Source organism: Monodelphis domestica, chromosome 1, assembly GCF_027887165.1.
Source record: "Monodelphis domestica isolate mMonDom1 chromosome 1, mMonDom1.pri, whole genome shotgun sequence".
Lineage (NCBI taxonomy): Eukaryota > Metazoa > Chordata > Mammalia > Didelphimorphia > Didelphidae > Monodelphis > Monodelphis domestica.
In genome coordinates, this window is record NC_077227.1 from 80,785,891 (window position 1) to 80,809,891 (window position 24,001).

Here is a 24,001-nt window from a genome sequence, read left to right on the forward strand (position 1 = left end):
GGATAGAAAAGTTAACTATCCTCTCTTAATTCAGGCAGAGATTAATTAGTTCTTAACCAGGAAGGCCAGTAGTGAGTAATCACATGACCTCCTCCAAGATGGAAACTATTCTCTCCAGAACCTAGGAAAGTGCCTTTCACTCACCCCCTATAGTCCAGGAGTCAGAGCCAAAGTTGAAACCAAGCTCCAAGCCCATGATCTAAGCCACAGTCTCCAGCTAAACACCCTTGAAGACTTTCTCCTAAGGCTAAAAGATGAGTGACTTTTCAAAGATTAGTCAGTCAATAAACATTTATTAAGTTCCCACACTGTGCCAGTCACTGTATGCTAGGAAAACAAAACATAGTCCTTGCCCTCAAGGAGTTTCCCATCTAATGAGGGGGACAATATGCAACAATGATGTACAAACAAGCTCTTTATGGTATCAACAGAGCAAAGGCACTAGAATTAAGGGGAATTGAAAAAGCTTCCTGTAGGAGGGGGAATTTTTGCTGAGACTTGAAGGAAGCCCAGGAGGCAGAGATGAGGAGGGAGAATATTCCAGGCCTCAGAAAGTCTTATGCAAGGCACAGCCAGGAGGAGGGTGTCACTGGATCATACATAGAGATGAGGTATAAGGTGTAAGAAGACCAGAAGGGGGAAGGGCAGGTTGATAAAAACTTGAATTCCTAATTCAATTGTTTATTTAATTCTGGAATTGATAGGGAGCCACTAGAGTTTATTGAAAGTTTATTGAGTTGGGAAAGACATTCTCAAACTTGTGCACTAGAAGGATAACTTTGGCAGCTGAGTAGAGAATGGACTGGAATGAGGAGAGACCCATAGATTTGGCAATTAAGAGCCCACAATCACAAAGGCCATAATTTACAGAACTCTGGGGATCAAATCTAAGTCTTCTGAATTCAAAACTTTATCCACATACCCTACTGCCTTATGAATAAACCGAGTCCAGAAGGTTGAATGACTTATAAAGAGCCCAACGTACTCTTTTCAATTCTTTTTTTTTTTATTTTGAAAATGACAACTCCCAAGTTAGAATTTGCAGAAAGAATATATTTTAAAACTCTATTCTTGGGGCTATTAGTTGCACTTGTTCAGTAAGCACAGCTGCTCAAAGAATGCTAAATGAGAGAGATCTATTTTTTTCCAATTGCTTTTTAAAGGCCAAAATTTCAATCATGCTTATTAGAGAAAATGAATGTCGAGAAAAACATTGTCAAAGAAAGCTGATGCCTGGAATGGACTCTTTTTAATTGGTATACAGGTATAGCTCATTATAAAGAAATAATGCTAGGTGGTGTGATGGATAGAGCCGTGGGCCTGGAGTCAGGATAACTTGAGTTTAAGTTCATCCTCAGACACTTAATAGTTGTGTGACCTTAAACAAATCATTTAACCCTGTTTGCCTCCGTTTTCCCATCTGTAAAATGAGCTGGAAGAAGGACATAGGAAACTACTCCAGTACCTTTGCCAAGACTACCCCAAATGGGGTTACAAAGAATGGGACATGACTGAAAAAAACAGACAACAACAACAATATAAAACATGTTTTGGGGGGAACCTTACCTGTGACTTTGTTGTTGTTTTTTCATATAGAGAATCCTGGAGGCATCTTCCTTAACCAATGCACATTAGCACCTGTTTTGAGGTTTAATTACTGAAAATGTTAAGTATCTTGTTTAGAGACAGACCAGCCCTCTATCTGTTACTCCATGCAGTCTGTACTAAATCACTTTGAAAATCTTTAAAGAGCAACAAAAATGTGAGCTATTATTATATTACATATGTCATATAATATAATATTTAATATGAGTGTTACACAAATTGTTAGCATGTTATAATATTAACCAAAATAATATTATAATAGGAATTATTATTACACTCTAATTTATTCTATTATGTAAGTGATCTATGCTTATATCTATAAATGAATAGATTCCCTTGAGAGATGATTGCTATTATTAACAGCTAGCATTAATTTAGTGCTTTAAGGATTGCATATTGCTTTATATATTTTATCCCCTTTGATTTCTACAATAACTTCTTGAGATAAGTGCTCTTATTATCCCCATTTTACATATAAAGAAACTGAAGCTGAGGGAAATGACTTTCCCAAAGCTACCCATCTTGTTAAATCTGAGTTAGGATTTGAAATAATATCTTTCTGATTTTCAGTCCAGCGCTCTATTTACTGTGAGCCACCTCCCCATACCTAAACATCCAAATTATTCAAAAACAGCAAAGCTGAATCATGACTTCAGGGGCACTAATGGATATTAGGAGTGTCTATCAATTACTGGACCAATGAGGGATTTGGAAAGATATTCTGTTAGTTCTTTTTGTGTGCTTCAGAATTGTGATATCCTCTCCCTGAGCACACTCACAGTATGGAACCTGGTTCTTCCAAATCTTACAAAGTACCTGGAGCCAGAAGTAATTCATCCCCTGGTGATCAGCCTGAATAAGAGCCCCTCTAGAGGTGGTTGTCAGTTTATAGCCCCAAGGCCCATCCTTAGGATTATAGAATCAGAGCTGAAAAGGACCTTTGAGATCATACAGGTCTGCCTCTCCATTTCCCTGATGACAAAGCTGAGTCCTAGAGAAGCTGAATGACTTTCCTAATGTCACTTAACTGACAAATATCAAACCTAGGTCCTCTAAGTCTAAATCTAGTGCCCTTTCCACTCAATCACTCCATCATTCATTCATTCATTTACTAAAATGTTTTATCCTTCCAGAATGTAATCACTTCCAGGACATGAGGAGAGCTCAGGGGAGGATGCTAATGGAAGGCATGCTATCAATGTAGCATTTTAAGAGTATTAGTTAGTTTTACCCTGTTGTCTGTTAGTCTAGGCAAGTTTTCACTCATTGCCATTCCTCATTTAGCCCCTTGTGTCTTGTGGGAGCCTAGCCAAGTGAGCTGTGACCTAGAGAGTTTGTTTATGCTCTTTTGTGTTGTTTCCTCTCCCCAATATCTCCTTCTACCTTATTTTTTCCCCTGCCTAATTACCAGGGGTATAACTAAAGGGAATGAAGGTAATCTGAGACCACTGAGATTCCTGCTAATTACTAGGTTGGCTCAGAATAAAGTGTGTTAGAGCATTCTTCTCTTCTGTTCTTATATAGGAAATGCACCTTGATGGATTATCAGGGATTGATTTTTCCCAGGCATATCCATAGTTGAATTATAATGTGTTAGCTCTGCAGAATTTCTAAGAATAGAATTTCTGTTTGCCTAGTGATTAGGGAGAGAGGTCTATTGTGCACATACTGGGCAAGATCTGGACCTCCTATCCCCAAATTACAAAAAGTGCTGCCCAGGGGAGGTGCTGAGCTTTTCAGAACGTTTCCACCTTTGCCCTCCTAACAAAAGTTCCCCTAGGAGCTGTTAGCAAGGGAAACGGAAGGGGCTTACTCTGTCCTGCAGGACAGAGGTGAGACTTGGGATCTTTCTACTATATTTACTGGAGCAGCAAGAAGAGGGAGGGGAGAGGACAGGAGATGGTGAGTCTTTTCCTTATCCTTTGGGGGCCTGGGAATCTGTTTATCTTATTCAGTGTTCTTCTATTCATTCTCATCCTTTCTCATTCCCTTGGGAGGAAAAAATATTCCCTGCTGGTCTCTGAATCCCTCGTCTCTGATTTTTGCTCTTCTCTAAAGTCTTTCATTCCTAAGACTCCCAGCTTTCAATCCAATTCCTTGCCTCTAACAATTCTCAGGACCTCTCTATCCCTCTTAAAGCTCCTGTCCTCCTCTGGGTTGTCTTCTTTCTATCTTCCTTCTTGGTCATACTGTTCTTATCTCTATGTGTATTTATCTCTGTTTTCCTGTATGTGTGTGTGTGTGTGTGTGTGTGTGTTTTCCTATGTGTATCCCTAAGCCTTAGCCTTTGTTTTCCTACCCTTGCCCTTTCTTCTATTCTCTACTGTAAGAGGTGAAATTAGAATCTTAGGAAAAAAAATATTAGGAAAACACCAATAAGATAATGTTGCAACAGGAAAAAAATTATTTTAATAAATATAAGGACCCAAGATAAATGTAATCATTACATGCATAATCATTTTGACTAATGCTGGGAATGATTATGCAAATGCATTCTCTTGACACTTCTCCCATCCCTCAGTTCTGATAACTTCAGCTTTTTATAGGCCACTGATTCCTAATCCTGGCTTTGTAATAGCCTGTAGCAGCTCTGCTTATTCCAAAGAGACTCATAAAATCCTAAATAAATAAGTAATGGTTTTATGGCACTTTAATTAGAAAAATATATATCCTCATAGCCTTCTTAAGAAGAATAGTTGATCCTATATCAAATGAGACCAGAATCCGAGGCTGTAACCCCATAAAGGCTGAAGAATCTCTACTTGTAGACTTGTAGTCTTTTTGGAAAAAGACAAGTAGAGTATTTGTAGATCCAATGGATCGAAACAAATACCTTAAGGGTGCCGGAAGTCAATGAATGACCTAGCACACAATCAGGATTAATATTAGTTCTTTTTTGGTAAAGCGTTGGGATAAGAAATTCCATTTGAGACTGGCATTTTATGTTTGGCATTGTGGGGCTCTAGACAGAAGGCTGGACTTGGTGTGAGGAAGGCTTGTATTCAAATACTGACTCTGATACTTACTAAACTGTGTGGCCCTGGCAAATTACTCAACTTATCTAAGTCACAGAATTAGATATTTGTCTACTTATCCTATGAACTGCATTTCCTATTTGTGTTGGTGGACTGAGTTCCCACAGAGAGAGTACCCTCATGCTAATGAGATCATGAATTTTTCATGCATTTGTATATTTGTACTAAGGAGAAATCCTGGAAATTTTCCATTTGAGCTGAGTCTTAAAGAATGAGTGGGATTCTGGTACAGAGTTGTCAGGAAGAGGGGAAGCTGATAGGTATTTTGGACATCAAGAATAGAATGGCATTTCAGACAGGAATTATGTTCATTCTCAGGTTTGGCATTTCCCTTACACCAACACGTTTGTGAAGTATCAGTACATTTAGTGGGTTATGAAGCTTGCAAATGACACACCCCATCGGACTAGTTCTAGCTCAGAGAAATGCTGATAGGTCTTAATTATTTTTCCCACTTGCCCAGTTTTCCCTCTTATTCAACTTTTCTCTACTCCTAGCTTAAGGAGGACATTACCTAGAAGTCTAGTGAGAGGCATGAACTAGCACCTGGGGTCCTATGAAAAGAACTCACAAGTGGAACTAGTGTCCTAGGGGTACATTGGGGCAGGTGGGGGGAAGCACACTCAACTCTTGCCTAGGGTCAGGCAAGGGAGTGGAGCAAAGAAAAGTGGGCAAAGGTACCTCTTGGGTCTTTTTCTTCTTTGACTTCCCATTTCTCAACCTTGGAATTATAGCCAAGCCAGGAAGCTTGACTTGACTGAATTAGCGGAAGGGGCTCTCACAGTGCATCCTTCAGGAATTGGTTACCCATACGTATTAGCTTTATGCCACAGGCATCCTCTAAGCCTTCAGAGTGGGATTTTGGGGAGGGGTGTTCCAGTCTCGTGTGTCCACACTACAAATGTCTCATTTGTTCCCGTAGTGAAGCTTTTGATATTAAACCCCTTTCCCTTTGCTTTGGTTTTTCTGGCATGTCAGGATGCAATTGAGAACAAGCTGAAAATTAGAAAAAATTCGGTTTGATTCTTTTATCTTACCAGCCTTTAACCTAGTTATACTTTGCTTTGTTTACTAGATGATGATTCAGAGCTCTACTCCCCTCGATATTCATATTCTGAAGACAGTAAGTTATCTAGCATTACTTAGTGGAGGGTGGGGAAAGGATTCCCTCCTTGCTCAACTTTGTTGGGGGAATTAAGAAACATTGCTACATCTTGTCATCCTTCTGTTTCTCCCCCATAGCAAGAATACCCTTTTCAGTGCCTCGTTCAAAAAGTGAGATGGAATACATTGAAGCAGAGAAGGTGGTCAAGAGGTCCGCCACGCTGCCCCTGCCTTCCCGCTCTACATCTTTGAAATCAAGCCCAGAAAGGTATTTCTTCATCATTTTATTCATCATTCTCATTGCCATTGCCATCGTCATTGCTGATCATTTATTGAGAATCTGCTGCATGCCAGTCAGCCAGGAAGACTTACTTTGATTCTTTTTCAGTGAATATAGGGCATTTCTAATGGAAGGACCTTCTTATCTTTTTTGCAAGCCTCTTACCAGCTCTGTGCCAGCTTATTGATTCTGAGCCATTAAGATGGAAGGTAGTCAGAATGAAATAATAAGCCTTCCCTTTCCAAGTTCCAGAGCATTATTCACATACTCTGGTAGTATATCAATAAATGATTCTGTAACTTTGGTGACAGGGAAGGATGAGACAAACTGACTCAACACTGTCCCATTGAGTTCAAAATAAGCCTTTTGTTTTCAGGACATGCTGTGACTTCAGCCTTGGAGGGCTGATAATCCTAAACAATTCCCTTCACCTTTTTACAAGAGAAGTCTTAGCTATGAAAATGAATGGATTTTAATATTTAGTTCATAATATGAAATAACTAGGGGCCCAGACAAAATTTGGGCTTTTAAAGGAATTGGTACCTTTAGCAAAAGGCTTGATTTTTGTTCTAATGTTGATGTCAATTTAAAAAAAAAGTCATTTTTTTTTCTGCATCATATCCTGCACCATGTTTTCTGACCTTTTCAGTCCTGAACACACCTGTGAACATGCTGAAATATGTGAGAGTTGGGATGGGGTTTCCTTTATTGCAAAGCCCAGATATATGATGCTCTCTATTTCAAACTCTCCCAAAACACAATCAGTCTCTCTCTGTCTCTCTGTCTCTGTCTCTCTCTGTGTGTCTGTCACTCTCTCTCGCTATCTCTGTCTCTCTTTCACAATCTTTCTCATAGGCACACACAAGAAGGAAGTTCTCAGGTGTTGTCAAAAACATGTCTATTTCTGACCTTGTGACAAAGGGTCATCACGTTTGGACTCAGTCCTTTTTGTACTTTTTGACCAAGATCTTAGGCAGCTTTTAGCACAGCCCAGTGAATAAAAGTTCCCCAGAAACACACGTAGAATTAAAGAGTACAAATATAGATACATAGAGAAAATCTTGCAGCTAATGATGCCCACAGATACCCCAGAATTGATTCATGTTATGATTTCATGTGGCTCTTGTGCCTTTTCTTTCCTATGAATACATTTAGACATTAGACATGCTGTAAGGACTAGTTTAGGGAACAGGAGGACAGAAGCCTAGGTATGTTCCTGGATGACTTTTTGCTCATTTGCTGCTTTTACAGTCAACTTAAAAACAGGAGAATGGATGGTGCCTTCATTAGGGCTAGAGATATTAGCTGCTGCCTTCCTGCTTTCAGCCCTCAATTGCCCTCAGTTCATGATTTTGGTAACATACTGAAAGTCACAGACATTCAGTCCTTAAGAACAAAGTTGATTTAGTGTCACCTGTTAGTATATTTTTTACTTGCCTTATTTCTGGAAGTTGAAGTTTTTAGCTATCTCACAGAATAGAGTATGGACAATATGCTTTGGTCTGGAATCCATGGGCACTAGACTTCTTTTCCAAAATAAAACAAAAATGCATCTTTATGCACCTGAACCCTGAATCTATACTAATAAATTAAAGAGTTAGTTAAATGATATTGAAGGATGAAGTAGAAGGCCCAGATCTTTGTTTTTTTAAACCTTCTGTCTTAAAATCAATACTAAATATCAGTTCCAAGACAGAAGAATAGTAAGGGCTAGCAATTGGGTTTAAGTGACTTGCCTAGAGTGACACTTTTAACAAGTGTCTAGGCCAGATTTAAACCCAGGACCTCCCATCTCCAGACCTGGTTCTCTATCCATTGAGCAACCTAGCTGCCCCCACCTTTACTTTGTTTTAGCTGAGTGCATCCCCATTTTCTTCCTGGGAAAAGTGCTATAAGGGGCAACTTACCTTTAGCCCAGAAATTATGATCTTTTAGTCTTACACCATTCTCCCTTGGCCTTGCTCAATACCCAGAATGCCTAATATCTAATAACAAAGCAATGTTACTTTGTAGTGAACACCTTTCCCTACCTCTACCCCTTAATAAAGTTATAGATAAATGAATATGTAGCTGATCACATCCAAAGTGTATCCAACTCTAGACCTTTTCACTCTTCCCCAGCCAACATTTAAGGATAGTTTCCTAGTTCAAGCTCTTCCTTCTTTGTATCTTCTCTGTTGACATGTTTTGCATGTAGGTAGCTGAAGGTCCCCATTTACCACATTTTCCCTCCTGGTGGAGCAGATTTTGTGGTGAGGATACAGTTGTACCATCTCCATGACAAACATATTTATCTCCAGAGGACTAAAACCACTGTGGTTTAATCAAAAGAACACCAAACTGGGACTCATGAAAAGAACGATAGAGATGAGGCATTGTATTTACAATTACAGGATCATGGATATAGACCTAGGAGGGACTCACTACCACAACCTGTAACACTCAAGTTCATTGGCCCTCATCCTAGAACAGTGACAAAATATATCACTTTGGGTGTTTGGGCCTTCATCTGTGTTTTAAAGTGATTACACAATTCAACTTGAGTATTTTTCTTAAACTTAGCCCCAGACCTTTCACAAAAATTTTGTTAGGACAGGTCCTCAAATCACTGGGAAGAATATGGAAGACCTCCCTCTCCGATCCTTGAGACATTTAACTCTTACTATTACAAGGTGTCCAAAAAGACAATAGATCTGAGGGCAAGTCCTGAAAACTAAGGGAATAAAATACAGTACCATCTGGGAAGAAAATCAAGATGGTCATCCATAAAATAGTCTTGTTCACTTCCAAAGATCTGAAAAATATCTATAGAAAGCCCTTTCCATCTTGAGTAATGGAATATTTTCTGTTCCTGGTCATTTAAAAGAGAGGCCATATGATACCATCAATAGGGAATTGCCCTAGAAACTAGGATGATTTGGGTTTAAATTCTGCTTCTGATACTGGCAATCTGACAGTGGGCAAATCTCTTAACCTCCCAAGGCTTTAGCCAAATTTCTGTGACTACAAGTCATAAAGAAGGTGCCAACTTGCTTAGATAGAGAGAATTTCCTCAACTGAGACATTCATTCATAAAGGAGCCACATCATTAGTCCCTATCCCTGTTTATTTAAGACCCCAAATTAATTCACATACTTTTATTCTCTGAGGTTGATGGTAATTTTACTAATATCTGAACATCAGGATCCTCTCTTATTTTCCTCTTTATAATTCTTTGAAGTTCTTCTAAAGAAAAAAGTTCCATGCTAGTGATCAGTAATTATTAGTATGGTTTTCCAGTAAAGTGTCAAGTGCTCCAATCTGAGGTCAGTTAAATGCTGAGTAGGTCCTGTAGCAGTAAAAGTGGAGACGCAGGAATGTAACAACCCTTTTTACTTTCCAGGGATAGTTTTTGCACCTGATACTGAGTAGCTAGTCTTGTAACTCTGAATATAATGAGGAGATAGAAGAGGTTGTAGGAGAAAATTATCAACCCTTATTTTTTTTAAATGCTTTTCAGTGGGAGAAATAACACCACCACCATCATCATAATTCTCATCATCAACAGTGAACATTTATTGAGCACCTACTACTTTCAGCTTAGCTTTAAGGTCAATGGAATGATTTTGAATGCCTCTGCTTGCTACAGGGAAATTTATCAAGAGAAAAGAAGGCATCAGTTCAGACTTCCTTGGACAGCTTTTTTAAGAGACCTGAGCCATCTAAATCATCCCCCCAAAGCCCTTCTAAATCCTAAGAAGGCAAGCAAAGTTATTGTTAATTAAATGTTTAATCAATGTTTAATAGCTAGCATATTCATTTTGAACCAAATTTATGATATAGAAAAGTTGTGCTTTTTGAGCTGCTGTAGACATATTATTCATTCGGGGCCTCTGTGTGATCCACATGTGCAATCCATTTAATAAGACTTGGCTTGTACTTCTATTTTAAATGATTCTGGATATTTGTAGTTATTGTTTATTTGTTTTTATTACCTATGTCTGTGATTTACTTGACACCAAGTCTTTCCTTGATCAGAAGATGACCCCTAATTATTGTTCTTTTGAGAAAACATGATTTCCTTTAGAATGCAATTTCTAGGAATACACTCTTTGTTTTTATGGCCCCAGAGTCTTCTTGGAATGTCTTGCTCTATCAACATGACTGATGAATGACCAGTTCCCATAAGTTTTGCCATAAATAAACAATTGGCTGGTGAAGGACAAATCACAGCCCCTGCTATAAATTCAATTTTTTCCAGGCACTTTGGTTTTACTCCGATCTGTAAATGGTATAATCCATTCTAGCCCAGAAAATTAAATTTAAAAGAACCATATCAGATGGACTCCATAGGCTTTTGAAATTTCTTTCCATTAGGTAAAATGTAAGTTCTTGTCTAGTTTGTCCCAGAAAACCAGAGGCTCATAAGATCATAGATTTAGAACTGGAATTATTTTTAGATATCATCCAGTCCAACTCCCTCATTTTATAGATGAGAAAACTGAGGCACAGAGAGGAAAGTAGTTCAAAAGTCAAACCACTGATTTAGGTTCCTACTCTGTGCGCCTTGTATCTTCTGTTTTGAAGAAAGAAAGATGTGAGAAATATTTTCATGGTCCCTCACACCATATGGTTGACACTGGGTCTAGGTTGATAGGAGGAAGAACTTCCTAAATATCTTTCCACAGTAGACCTGGATGCTTCAAGAAATAGTGTTTTTTCTTCCTTACCTTGGAGACCTTGAGATAAAGACTATATAAGGATTCTTTTTCAAGTAAGGGCTAGACTAGATGGCAACTGAAGACCCTCCCAACTCTGACTTTCTGTGATTTCCTGAATTCTCAGTTTATTTGATCTCTTCTTACCATACATTTCCCTTGTTTAGTGTCAAGCTGGCTATCTTGTCCGCTGAAGACCCCAAATATGCTTCCCTTTCCAAGAAGGGGAGGTGATATACAAGTCATATGTTTCTTTTAGAGTGTGAAAAAATAAAGTCTTATGTCCTACCCATCCATAAAAATCCAAAGTAGCCCAATGTTTCTGCATCTATATACCTCCATCCTTTGTACCTATGTTATTCCCTTAGCTTGGGAGTGCCATAAACCACAGAATGCTGGGCCTGGTGTCAGGAAGACTCCTCTTTTGAGTTCAAATCCAACCTGTGACACTTACCAACTGTGTGATGCTGGGCAAGTCACTTAACCCTGTTTACCTCAGTTTCCTCATCTGTAAAATGAGCAGGAGAAGAAAATGGCAAACCATTCCAGAATCTTTGCCAAGAAAACACCAAATGGAATCATAGTTGAAAATGACTGAAATAGCCTGAAATGCATGCTTTTTACTTCTCCACCTTTATGCATCCTAACCATCCTTCAAGGACCAGTTCTTTAAGGGTAGGGATTGTACTATATGAGATAGAGTGTTGAATATGCAGTCAAGAAGACTTAGGTTTGAATTCTACCTCAGCCACTGGCTGTATGACCTTGGGCAAATCATTTACCTTCATTGGGCATTTTCTCTTCTATTAAATAAAAGAATTAGACTCAAAGACATTTAAGGTCCCATCCAGCTCTGAACTTGTAATCCTATGATTTTGTACTTCTTTATGTCTACCACAGTGTCTATCTTGAGTACCTTGTGTGAATTATACCCTTGATATATATATTCAATAAAAGATAGTTTTGTGACTTCTCCAAATCCAAAGTAGAAAGAGATTATTTCTAAGGGTTTGTGTGACCACAGACAGTGGATGCATCTTAGATGAGAAACACTTCCAATTGAATGTCTCACCAGTACTTTAAACTCATTATGTCTAAAACCAATCTTTCTCCTCAAACCAGATTTTCCTGATTTATTCTGTGTTTTTGTCACCACCATTTTTCCAGTCTCCCACACTCAAAACCTCAGAGTGATTTGTGGTTCCTTCCACCCTCTATGTACCTCACAACTAATCAGTACGCCCTATTAGTTTTTCCTTTGCCTCTGACATTCATCATTGGCCTTCCCACCCCTACACTCTCCTAATTAAGTCATCTCTTGCCCAGACTACTTTGAGAATCACCTAACTAGTGTTCCCACCTCCAGACGCTTCCCCTTTTCTGATCTGTGGTAAAATCACTACCATCTCTCCTAATGAAATTCCAACCATCTTTCAAGGTTCGGATCAAATGCCACCTCCTCTAGCTATCTTCCTTGATCATTCCAGTTGAAAATATTCTTCTTCTCTTTTTTTCCCACTAGTAGCTCCTAATTAATTCCTCATTTAGCATTTTAGTTATTTAGGTTTATTCCCCTGCAAATTTGTTGAAGGTAGAAACCATGTCTTTGTGTAGTTATGTCTGCTACAAATGCCTTAGCACAGTGCCTTACACTGTGTGCACACCATACACATGGTGGATGGATACTTCATTGATATTTATTGACTAAAGGATATTCTCAGGATCACCCTCTTTTCTCTTCTATAAAATGGGCATAATAATACTCACATTAGTGACCTCATGGGGTTGTTTTGAAAAAAGGGCTTTATAAGGCACTACGGAGATAAGAGCAATGATACATACATTTTATAGGTCTTCCAATGTTTTCTGTTTTGTGTCTAAATCCTTGGTTTCATCAGTTCAGGGAACACCTATTCCATATGAAAGGAAGTATGGCATAGGAAATAGAGAATGAGCCTGGCAGTCTGGAAGACCTAGGTTGGAGTCCACTTCTGATACGTACTGTTTGATTCTGGGCAAGTCATAACTTCTTAGTGTTATGCCCTATAAATTGAAAAGGAGGTACCAGACTACACTAGTAGAGAAAGCTTCCCATATTAATGAATTTTTAGGTCTAGTATTAAAATATCTAGACAGAAAAAATACACACACATTTATGTCTATAAATAAATATTTTACATATTGATATAAATTTAACATATATAGACATATCATGTGTCCATCATTATAGCTATATAATTATGTGTCATAAGACATATTTATTTATGTTTATATATCTGACAATTGATTACTCATTAAGAGCACAGGCTAAGTACAAATGCATCTTCTTTCACCCTTATCTTTCTGAAGTACAAATTATTTCTTGGCATTCATCCCTTTAATATTTTAGGAGTACCTACTATGTGCAAGATTCCATGCTAGGCACTTGGGAGAATGTTCAGCCTCTAGCTATTTTCTGATTCCTTTGCTCCTTCTCTCCCAAGCAGTTTAAAACCCCATCTTGTATATTTAGACACCAAATCATAGACTCTCAGAGTAGGAGGGACTCTAGAAGCTTTCTCTCCCTGACCAAGAATCCCCTTAACAATGTAGTCAGGAAGACTGGAGTTCAAACCCAGCTTCAGATACTCACTAATTGAGTGATCTTGGGCAAATTACTTCACCTCTGATTGCCTAGGATCACCTAGGATTGTTTTGCAGACCAAATAAGATCATATGTATAAAGCACTTTGCAAAAAAAAAAGCTTCAAGTGCAATATAAATGCTAGCTATTACTAATTGTTCTCCTTATTATCCCTGATAAGTGGTCATCCAGTCATTGCTTGAAGATTTCTGTCTAATAAGAAGAAGACCCACTATCTTCAGGCAACTCATTCTACTTTTAGTCAGTGTTAATTGTCAAGAAGTTATTGCTCATGCCAAGTTAGAATATTCCTCCCTGAAGCCTCTAATCATTGCTCTTAATTCTCTGCCGATGGTGCCAAGAAGAGCCAGTTTAATCTCTTCTTCACATAGAAGCTGAAGTAGAGTATGTTAAACACTGCAACAGAAGGGTTATGGGTGCACCATGTTTATAGCTGGCTGACCAAGGACAGCTGCATGGAGGGGATGATACTGTGGCTGGGCCTTGAAGGATAGGTAGATTTTCAATGGGTGGAGATAGTGGGGCATCATGTTCTAAGTGGAGGACCTCTATAATGGATCTGGAGTTCCAAGAGGTGGAGGACCATGGGGTGAACAAAATGATTTTAAGGATTTTTTTCCCCTGCCTCACTTAAAATTTTTCCATTATATGAGCAGCTCAAGTACAGAACTATGCTGTAAAGTTGTTGGCATAAGAAAAAAAAAACACAACTTAAATTATTCTTTCTAAAATAAATGTCTTCATTCAGTTAAAAACTATCCAGTTAAACAAAAATTAGTCACGGGCAGACTATCATTTTGGTTCAAGTAATATCCTTTTTTCCCCAATCTGATTTAGATGAGACTTGAATAGTAAACTATGATTTGTTATCTTTTAAGTTCATATCTACATATATATTATGTACATTTCTATTTCTCAAAGGGATCTTACTTTAGAGATGCAACCTGAATATGTGTTACGTCCGAAGAAGATGCCATTTACCCTGATAATGAATTGAATTGATTTTCCTTCACAGAAATGACTGGGAGCCCCCAGATAAGAAAGTGGACACTAGAAAATACCGTGCAGAACCCAAAAGCATTTACGAATATCAGCCTGGCAAGTCCTCAATTCTGACAAATGAAAAGATGGTAATTAGTTCACCTTGTAGTTCTATTGTTTCTTTTTCCTGGTTTCTTGGATTTGAATGCATTACAAAGCAGGATCATATTTTTCTGTTTATGATGGAATTTCTTCATTCAGCAGAACAATATTTATTAAATATTTTGGTATGATTTTACCATTTCAGAGATTTGCAAGTCTCGAAATTGTCTCCTGCTTTGATCTTTTTTTTTTTTGTGGGGGAGGGCAGGGTAGATTTGTTCTTCCTATGCATGAATGTACTAATTCTAATTTTTAAGAAAATGCTAATCTACTAGCTGTCTTTGTCAGTGTCATCCTTTTTTAATTGTTAGTTAATATACTAGATTTTTATTATGGCCTGTTTAAAAAAAGCATGGCTCTTTGTTTTTAATCATGTATGTATTTCACAGAAGGTAACTAGTGAATTAGAATTTCAATATTTAAAATGATAATATAGTTAAGAAAATACCCTGAGGATGAATTTTAAATGCCTTTTTTCTATGAAGCTCTCCTTGCTTTGATATGTGTGATTGGGATGGAAGACTGGGGAGAGTGAATATCTAGTGTCCTTAAGGCATCATTACTTCTCAATATAATTTCATATCTATAAACAGTTGGAAATGTAAAAATGGCATTATAGAAAACCACCTTTCAAAATAAAGCCCATTGGGTCTGTGAATATTGAAGAATTTTTGTAATTGGCATTCAAGTTTGAAAAGGGTCCTCCCTTTATAACCAAACATTAGAAAAAAGGTGGTTGGTATTTCAAATTGTGTGGATAAAGGGATTAAAAGACCAGTCAGTCACACACTTTTAGGCCCACCAGACCCAGTTCCACTCTGGAATTCAGCCTGGGAATATGATTTTAGAAAAACTCACCAGGCCACAGATAACATAAACAGACAATAAAAATAGTCTTCTAACCATACATGTTATTTTCTTGAAATTTTTCCACTTCATTTGTTTTCAAGTAATAGGTGATTTACCATATGTGAGATTATATAAAAAATATACTTTGATTATTATAGGAAATATCAACAGTTCACCAAATTGATCATAATTGTTAAGACTGAGCTTTTAAGGTGTAAAGTCATTATTTTAAGCAAAAAGTTGCAGAAAAACAGCTTACTTTGCCTCTGGTCCCTTCTGTATTTGGAAGTTCTGTATCACAACCTAATATATCATTCATCTCTTCCAGTAGGAGCAGCATGCATCGGTGCATGAGTTCCTTAAAAAATAAATAATGCTCTCTAGTGATGTTGCCTATACACTCTTAGTTCCATTTCTGGCCCTCACCTAAATATGCTAATAGGGTTAAGTAATTCGTTTCCAACTTATCCTATATTTTTCTTGAAGGCTGACCCATTTTCTGATTTTTCCCCCTCTAGTTATAAGTCATTTATGGAATCTCAGAATTGGAGATGGGCAGGGAGGATTTCTGAAGTGTTAAAGGGATGAGAGATAGCATTTTAGGAACTGATCCAAGATGTAGAATGGATATTTTGGATTATTTATCTTCTGCATAATTTGATCAAATGCCACAAATGGCAATACTGATGAGTAAGGGGTAACGGAGCTCCTTTACTTTGTTTCCTAAGGGTTTGGTTCGTGGAAACACTCCCAAATCAATTTGCATCGCCCCCACCTCTTTTATGTGACTGCTGCAGGTTTGCCTTTGAGCTCCATGTGAATCTTTTTAGGAAACCAGGAGCTCCTCTAAATTTCTAGTAGCACCCAATTATAAGAAAGATAGACCCAGAAAAAAAGGGTCCTCAAGAAAAGTGAGACCTCAATGATTATTCTCTACAAGCTAAGCTACAAGAGCAGCCCAGGCAACTTAAGTGCCCACTGTGTTCCAGGCATTGTGCTAAGTGTTGAGAAAGCAAAGAAAAGTCAAAGCCCTTTCCTGATCTCAAGGAGCTCACAAGCTGATGGGAGAGACAATGGGATATTTTGGCTAATTTGGGTGTATTCTCAGAGGGGAGGCACTTTAAGGATGACCGGAAATGGCTTCTTTCTGATTGAAACTCAAAGGATAAGCAGCATTCCCCAAGTTCAGCTCTGCCTTTAAAGGAAGACCACTGGCAAGAGCAGAACATTCTATTTCCAAAGGAGAAATTTCCATCCAAATCTTAGGCTTTCAATGGCCATAAATTTGCTACCTCTTGTGACATTTCAGCTATTCCTATATTTTTTACAGTATGATGCTACTAGGGGGTTTGTTTGGTTTTGATTTTTGCAGTTCTCTATATGAATAGAGAAGTTAGAGTGTGGGTCCCCCAGAGGTTACTTTCTGGTGTTTTCAAGCAGAGTTTTGCCATTAATTGGCAGTCTTTCTACCTTTTTTTTAAGTAGACTCACACATTGTTTATATACATCTATAGAATTAAACTTTGCATTCAGAATCCCACAGCTCCCTTTGAAAAGATCATTTTTTCCTTTGATATTCTAAGTGATCATTCCTGTTAAGTGTGACATTGTATGTTATCTCTGGGTAGATTCTGTAAGTCATTTGTCAAAAGGTTAGACAAGATTACCTTATGGGGCTGGAGAGTTTCCCAGAGTCTGGTTTATCTTCCTGCAGATAAATACACATCTAAACAATCCTAGATTGATGAGGTTCATGGCTATCTTAGAAGACCTTCATCGAAAATCTTCTAGCCTCCCCTGGTGAACTTCTCTCAAGTATAATGATCCCCTCCTCAGGAAATTCTCCCTCATATCTGACCCAATTTCCTTAGGTTCTGACCTAAATCTACGCCCTCTTCTTCCAACCTTGGGAAGCTGTAGTTAATCAGCCTTCTTCTTTGCCACAATTCTACAAGTGTTTGGCATGTGGCAATCACCACCTCCCCCCCAAAAAAATTTAAGATAAAGAAAGAAATCCTTTACTGAAACTTACTCTTGTGTGTGTTTTTCCCATCTCTAAAATATGGAGGTTTCTTTGAACATTTACTCCTTTCCTGAACTTGTCACCCACTCATACCATCTTGAAACTTAATGAAACATACTCCTTTCTCCATCATCTCACAGTTTTATCATTAAAATTATAAACTTAGGCTCTTTTTAAGTCAGCAGCACTGACACACAGACAGGTTTGGACTTTGTTTCCCAGGAGAAGTGGGGTATTTATTCAGGGGAATGATAGCCTTGGAGGGACCGTTCCAAGTTGAAGAAAGGTTAAGTATAAACAGTCTAGAAAGTTCTGCCTTGTACTGTGGGACCTAACCCCACAGGTAGGCTGGGCAAGCACGCAAGAGTTTTGGGCTACTTTAGATTATTTATCTTCTGCATAACTTGATCAAAAACTAGCTACACACCCCAAAATGAAAAGCAGATGTTACTGCCATATGGTGAGTTTCAGTTAACATTTAGTTTCATGATTTGCTGAAATTTTTTCCCCACCATAAGAGAAAAAACAGGCTATTAAAACCCTGTTGATGGACTTCTGCCTGTGTCTTTAGCCTGAGTCAGCCATAATCAATACTGGAAGGAGAAACCTCAGTAAAAAGGAATTCTTGGGTTAGTTTTGTTAAGACAGTAGATGCTAATACTCGATATCATTGTCCTGAATGAGTTAATGCGGTTTCCAGAAATACCTTTTTATTCCCAAGGAACAGTTTATAAATAGCATTTTGAAGTGAGTAAACTATAAAGCAGTACTTCATGAAACTCCATTACATGGTGAATCAGATTTTCCCAGGACCTAAGCATCTGCCTTCTGAACACCTATTTTCTCCTAAGTACTAGGCAAGTATTATTTGAATTTGAGTGTTACTTTTTAAATTTTATTTACTAAAAAGAAATACTTAATATTAGGTTATTTCAGATGACTTGTCCCTCGGGACTTCAGTCAGACCCTTAGAGAGTATCTCTTTTATAGAGGGAATTTCAGTTGGCTATAGAAGAGGACAAAATTTGGGGGGGGGTGTTTGAGTGAGAGGGCAAAACGTGACTATCTTTGCCCATTACCACTGGCTTCAACCAATGAATACTATTTTTGGTCAAAGTTGAACTGACTCATAACAAATCCAGACAAAAAGTAGTATGTAGAAATCCAAATTTATAGACTGAAAGAAAAATGGCAAAAACCCTCTTCAGGTTATGTGTGATATATGTGGTATATAAAAAGGAGCCATAAGAAGCTTTCAAAGGATGCTAAATAAACACATCCATGTTTACTAACCACTGTAAAAGAGCTATTAACTAAACTAAAATTAAGAGATGTCATCTTATAACAAAATATAACAAAGGGAATAATGAAAAATTTGAGATAGAAAAAGAGCCATTTCAAAGGGTAAGGCAACACAAATGCATAGAGCCCCAAAGGAATACAATTTCTATTGCTATGTTTTGGTAGAGGATATGTGTTTTTGCTCATTTTGCATATTATTCATATTTTGTCAGAAAATTATAATCTCTTTTATGTTTTTAATGTCTGTGACTTTTTTTTATATGTGAATTTAATTATACCTTGGGGCCAAAACTTTTTCCATGGGAATGCATCTTCATTATAATGGTAGGAAATAGGAAAAATATGATTCCAGTTACAAAACTTTCTTCCATAGATAATTTTTCAGGAACATATTTGTTCCCTAGAATAGGACACTTTGATTTTTTAAAGAGATAAATTATAAAATCATATTGTCCTCCCATGAGAAATCTATAGGGTAGAAATCTAACCCAAACAATTTTAATATTACCCAGAAGTGACTCTCTTTTCTATTGTAATGTTATCTGTCCTGTCCAGCTTTTCTTTAATTTTTATTTTAAAAAATTAATTCCTTAACACTCATTAGAATGCAAAGGATATTGTCTGCATTCATCCCTTAAACACTTGTTTTGAAATGGATTCTTTCCACTCGTGTCCTCTGTTCCTACTTGGAAGGTCATCTTTCACTTTACTGTTTATAGGACGTGGTTTCTTACATATTCATGTGCCATTAAAGATGCAGTATGAATGGGTGGGCTCTTGTACAGTGTTACAAGTATACTTATTTCCAATCAAATGAACAAGCCTTGCAGACATCTACCAGAAATTTACCAAACAATGAAAAAACGTTTGGTGAATGTAGCTGGTTCTTCACTTTGGTTGAATAGCTATTTGCAAGACTGGAATAAGGATTTGTTTTTTTTTTCAAATTCTGAAAAGCATACAAAAATATTACCACCTCTCTATTCAAACTCTGGGTGGAAGGGAATCTAGTCTAGTATGTTAGTTCCAGTACCTATTCAATACCTTCACTTTGTGATGGTGAATTGAGTCACTTTTCTTGACTATGTCTCAGTTCTCCACTTTTTATGAACCTTTACACCTTCTTCTTACATCTTCTAAATCATCTTCTTCACCCCTTCTCTATCATTTCTAATTGACATGAACATAGAAAAATGCTAGTGTTGCCTCTAACAGACACATTTCAACACGAAAAGTACTGCATCTCTAATGGTCCTTTTTCCTATGTAATCTTTGCATAATGGTATCCTTCTCTTTCTTCCATTCGCCTATCACCAACTCCTGTAGACTCGGGATATAAGCCCAGAAGAGATAGATTTAAAGAATGAACCTTGGTATAAATTCTTTTCGGAATTGGAGTTTGGGAGACCGGTAAGTTTAAGAGCTTCAGCAGACCTAGCCTCTTTTTGAAATGATGCTGTAGGTGCTCATTTGCCCAGAAGTCTCAGACCTCCTGTCAAAGAACTCAGTAAGGGTTGAGCATCAGCATCCGACATCCAGGGAGATAGTCAGTTCATCATTACTGATTTGTGTAAGGCAGTCAAGGACAGTAAGCATCATATGGATATTTCTCCTTTTAGGACCTGCAAGGAAAGAATTCCCAAGTCAATCGTGCATAAATATGACCACAAATACAATTTTAGATACTTCTCCCACCCTCCCTCTATACTTGGTTGACCACATCCTTAGCATCCCTTGAATTTTTTACAGCAAAACCCACTAAATGTGATGAAAAGAGTGGTGAAGTTGCTGCTTTATCTTTCTTTAAAGGTTTTGTTATTTTTAATTTTGGTCATTTTAAAAGCACATTTAATCAAGTAGTATAAGAGCAGACTGAATAAAGTATTCCATGAATGGAAAGCTTAGTGGAACTCATACATGCTTCATCTAAGAATGTAACACAGTTGTAGGCAAATTTAATGAGATGGTACCCATAAATCAGAGAATGAGATAAGGAATTAGGATTTTCAACAGGTCTATTTTCAGCATGTAGAAAAAGGCTTTGTAGATGCCGCACAGAAGGGATACTAAAAGAAGGTTGCTTTCTCAGTTGGGCTGCATAAACCAGAAGCTGAGAATCAAGCTTAAAATATATGCTCCTTTTCTCTTTACTCTGGATGGTTAAAAATTAAAATGTAAATCACTTTTTTGCATAAAAAGTTTCAGCTACAAAAGAGAATTTGTAGGGTTGGGAATTAAGCTTGAAAAAAATCAAGGGCTTTAATCAGGGGCATACTAGTAAATGCTTAACAACTGGCCCTGGGGGTTGGAGAGAGGGAATATGCTATATAGCCTACTTTTAAATTTAATCTGCATTATTAACATTTTCTCCATTACTTTCTTAAGTCTAGATGGTCAACTAAACAGTAAATCAAACCATGATTTGTAATGGTTTTTGATTTCCAAGATGTAAATACCTACACTAAAAATTTAACAAGGGACTGAATTCAGTCTTGCTTTGAATCTAAATGAGACTTTAATAGTCTACCATTTCAGTTATTGTGATTTGGGGTAAGGTTTTTTATTTGTAATCAGGAGTTGAATTTTGTATTTCAAGAAATGTTCAATCCTATGACCTTTATCAATTAAAAAAAAAACTCATTTGATTTGACAAACCCCAAATGTTTTGACGATGCAAGCCCTCTACAAATTACTAGCTCTAAAATCTGATGACCATCTGCCACTCCCAATACTGCCTTCAAATAGACTCAAACTATACTAGAGTGACATCTCCCTCTGGTGGCCAGCCTGGGCAATTGTATGACTCCCTTCCTCTACTACCTCCTTTCTTCACCCTCTATGCACATCATACTCTCCCCTGTGCCCTTTTTTTCAATCTAACTAACTTATTTAATTCCACCCTAAACAGTCTCTCTCCCCCTTTTTTATTCATACATATACTTTCTCTTTACATTCTTCCCTTTTGCTTTTGAATCTTGTCTAGAAATGAAAGGAAAGCCTCTCTATTTTATCTATCCTCCAGGGAATTTTTGAGACAAAACAAACAAAAGATCCCCCAAATAAAGCTAATGTATATGATCCAGGTGTCAGTAATATAGCTTTAGCAAAGGAAAGGAATATTGAGATTTTGATTAATTATACATGATAAAGAATGAGGGTTATTAAACTCAAAAGCACTAAGAAATCTTAACAAAAATTTCCCTGTAGCCCCTCTTTCATCAAGCAAAGTCACTTTCCTCAAGTAATAGCATTCCAGATGAACTCTTTCTTATTCAATAATATTGCTTTTCCATGTTGATTATTGATATTAGCATGTTTTCCCCTATTATATTAAGAGCAAATATACAGCAGCATTTCAACTGTATTATGAGTTAACTCAAATTTTGAAGACTAGCTTGAAAATTGAAGCATCAGTTATATCAGTTTCCTTGAGAAATTCTAGAGGACATAAAAAAAATAAATTTTTAGAGCAGAACTTATTTGAGGCCAAGTGGTACAGTGAGTAGAGTGCTGGACTCGGATTCAAGAATATCCAACTTCAAATTGTCCCTGAAATGCTTACTAGCTATGTGAACCTGAACAAATCACTTAACCTCTCAGCCTCAGTTTCCTCATCTGAAAAGCGGGAATAATAATAGCACCTAATTCACAGGTTTATTGTGGGAATTAAAGAGATAATATATGTAAAGCACTTTGTAAACCTTGAAAAGCTTAATAATAATTGCTAATATTATATAGCTGTCTTTGAAATAAATTTTAATTGATGCCTTTTCTTTTTTGTATCCTCACTGTTGTTCCCTCTTCCCCTCCTAGAGAGGGAACCTATATAAAAAATAGTATTTTTTTAAACCCTTACCTTCCCTCTTGGAGTCAATACTGTGTATTGGCTCCAAGGCAGAAGAGTGGTAAGGGCTAGGCAATGGGGGTTAAGTGACTCTTGCCCAAGGTCACACAGCTGGGAAGTGTCTCAGTCTAGATTTGAACCTAGGACCTCTCATTTCTAGGCCTGACTCTCAATCCACTGAGCTACCCATCTGCCCCCCAAAATAGTATTTTTTAAAGACAAAAAAAGAAAAAGGAAGGGGAAAATGCCATTGAAAAAATATGAAAATGAGTAACTTTTGTTTTTTGGGGGTTTTTTTGTGGGTGGTAGTTCTTTCCATTTTCACTGTAATAGTAATTTTACACATTTCTTCTTAATTTGTCCTTTATCAGCTCATATAGATCTTTCCATGCTTCTCTGTATTCATCATATTTTTAATACCTCACAGTACATTAATATTCCCCTTATATTCATGTACCATCAAAGAACATCTATTTTGTTTCTACTTCTATCACAAAAAGTGCTTCTATAAATATCTTGGGGAGGGGGGTATATGTGTATACAAATGGGGGCATTCTACAAATATTTGGGGAGGCCTACATGTGTATACACATAGCATTATAAGATTTACAAGATATTTTACAAATATCTCATTTTATCCTCACAATAACCTTAAGATCATTGAATAGATATAAAATATTATTATTAAAAATAAAAACTATTTTAAGTTGAATATTTTCTGGCATTCTAAGAGAACCTTTTTTTAGCCATTAAGAAAACTAGTTTAAGTTGAAGATTTTCTGTCCTTCCATCCCTAGCATTATTTAATGGCTAAAATATGTTCTTTTAAAATGCTACTATTTTTTTCTCTAGGCTACATGTAGTCTTGGTGTAAAACATTAAATTTTTCTATTTTTCCATTCTATATTGCAAAACCCATTGGGAGATTGTAATTTGCCCAGGGTCAGGGCAAGACTTGAACTTAGATTTTCCTGCCATCATTGACTTGATGATATAAATTATGGGCAGATTAATCTGAGAAATAGATATAATAATTGCTTAAGATAAGGGACTGTTCTATATACTCCTACTATATTATTGAGCAAAGGGAGGGAAATCATAGTTAGATTTAGAGGCATCTTATGAGGCATCAAGTTCAAACCCCTGATGATGGAGGTGAGAAAACTGAGACACTGAATGATTTGCTCAGGATTTAAAAGTCAGTCTTCCTGATTATGAGTCCACTGTACCACGTTGCCACTCTGATCTTGAGGCAGAAAACAAAACATCCAGGTGCTCTTGAATAGCTGCACTTGACCAGGTTTCTTATATTCTCCAATGAGCCAGATTTATTGGTGTAACTGCCCTTGGTGGCTTCCTGACTAGGCTCTAGAGAAAGCAAAATTCTCCTACACCCATTCTAGCTCCCCTCACCAACACATGGACAAAAACTTTCTTCCCTTAACTCAGCTCCATCCCAGTGGAGTTTAAGAAAC

The 24,001-nt window shown here is 37.3% G+C and overlaps 1 protein-coding gene across 50 annotated transcripts in view; it reads left to right on the plus strand.

Moving 5' to 3' along the window:
* The window catches only part of SORBS1 (sorbin and SH3 domain containing 1), a 322,212-nt gene that overhangs the window by 242,625 nt on the left and 55,586 nt on the right, over positions 1-24,001 (plus strand). For 36 of the 50 annotated variants that reach the window (XM_056801998.1, XM_056802112.1, XM_056802016.1 and 33 more), the window contains 4 exons: positions 5,716-5,763; positions 5,883-6,012; positions 14,381-14,495; positions 20,009-20,092. In XM_056801998.1, coding sequence (XP_056657976.1) covers positions 5,716-5,763; positions 5,883-6,012; positions 14,381-14,495; positions 20,009-20,092 — 377 coding nt within the window. The remainder of the gene's footprint in view (positions 1-5,715; positions 5,764-5,882; positions 6,013-14,380; positions 14,496-20,008; positions 20,093-24,001) is intronic. The other 14 variants (XM_056802106.1, XM_056802042.1, XM_056802142.1 and 11 more) reach the window with 1 other exon arrangement.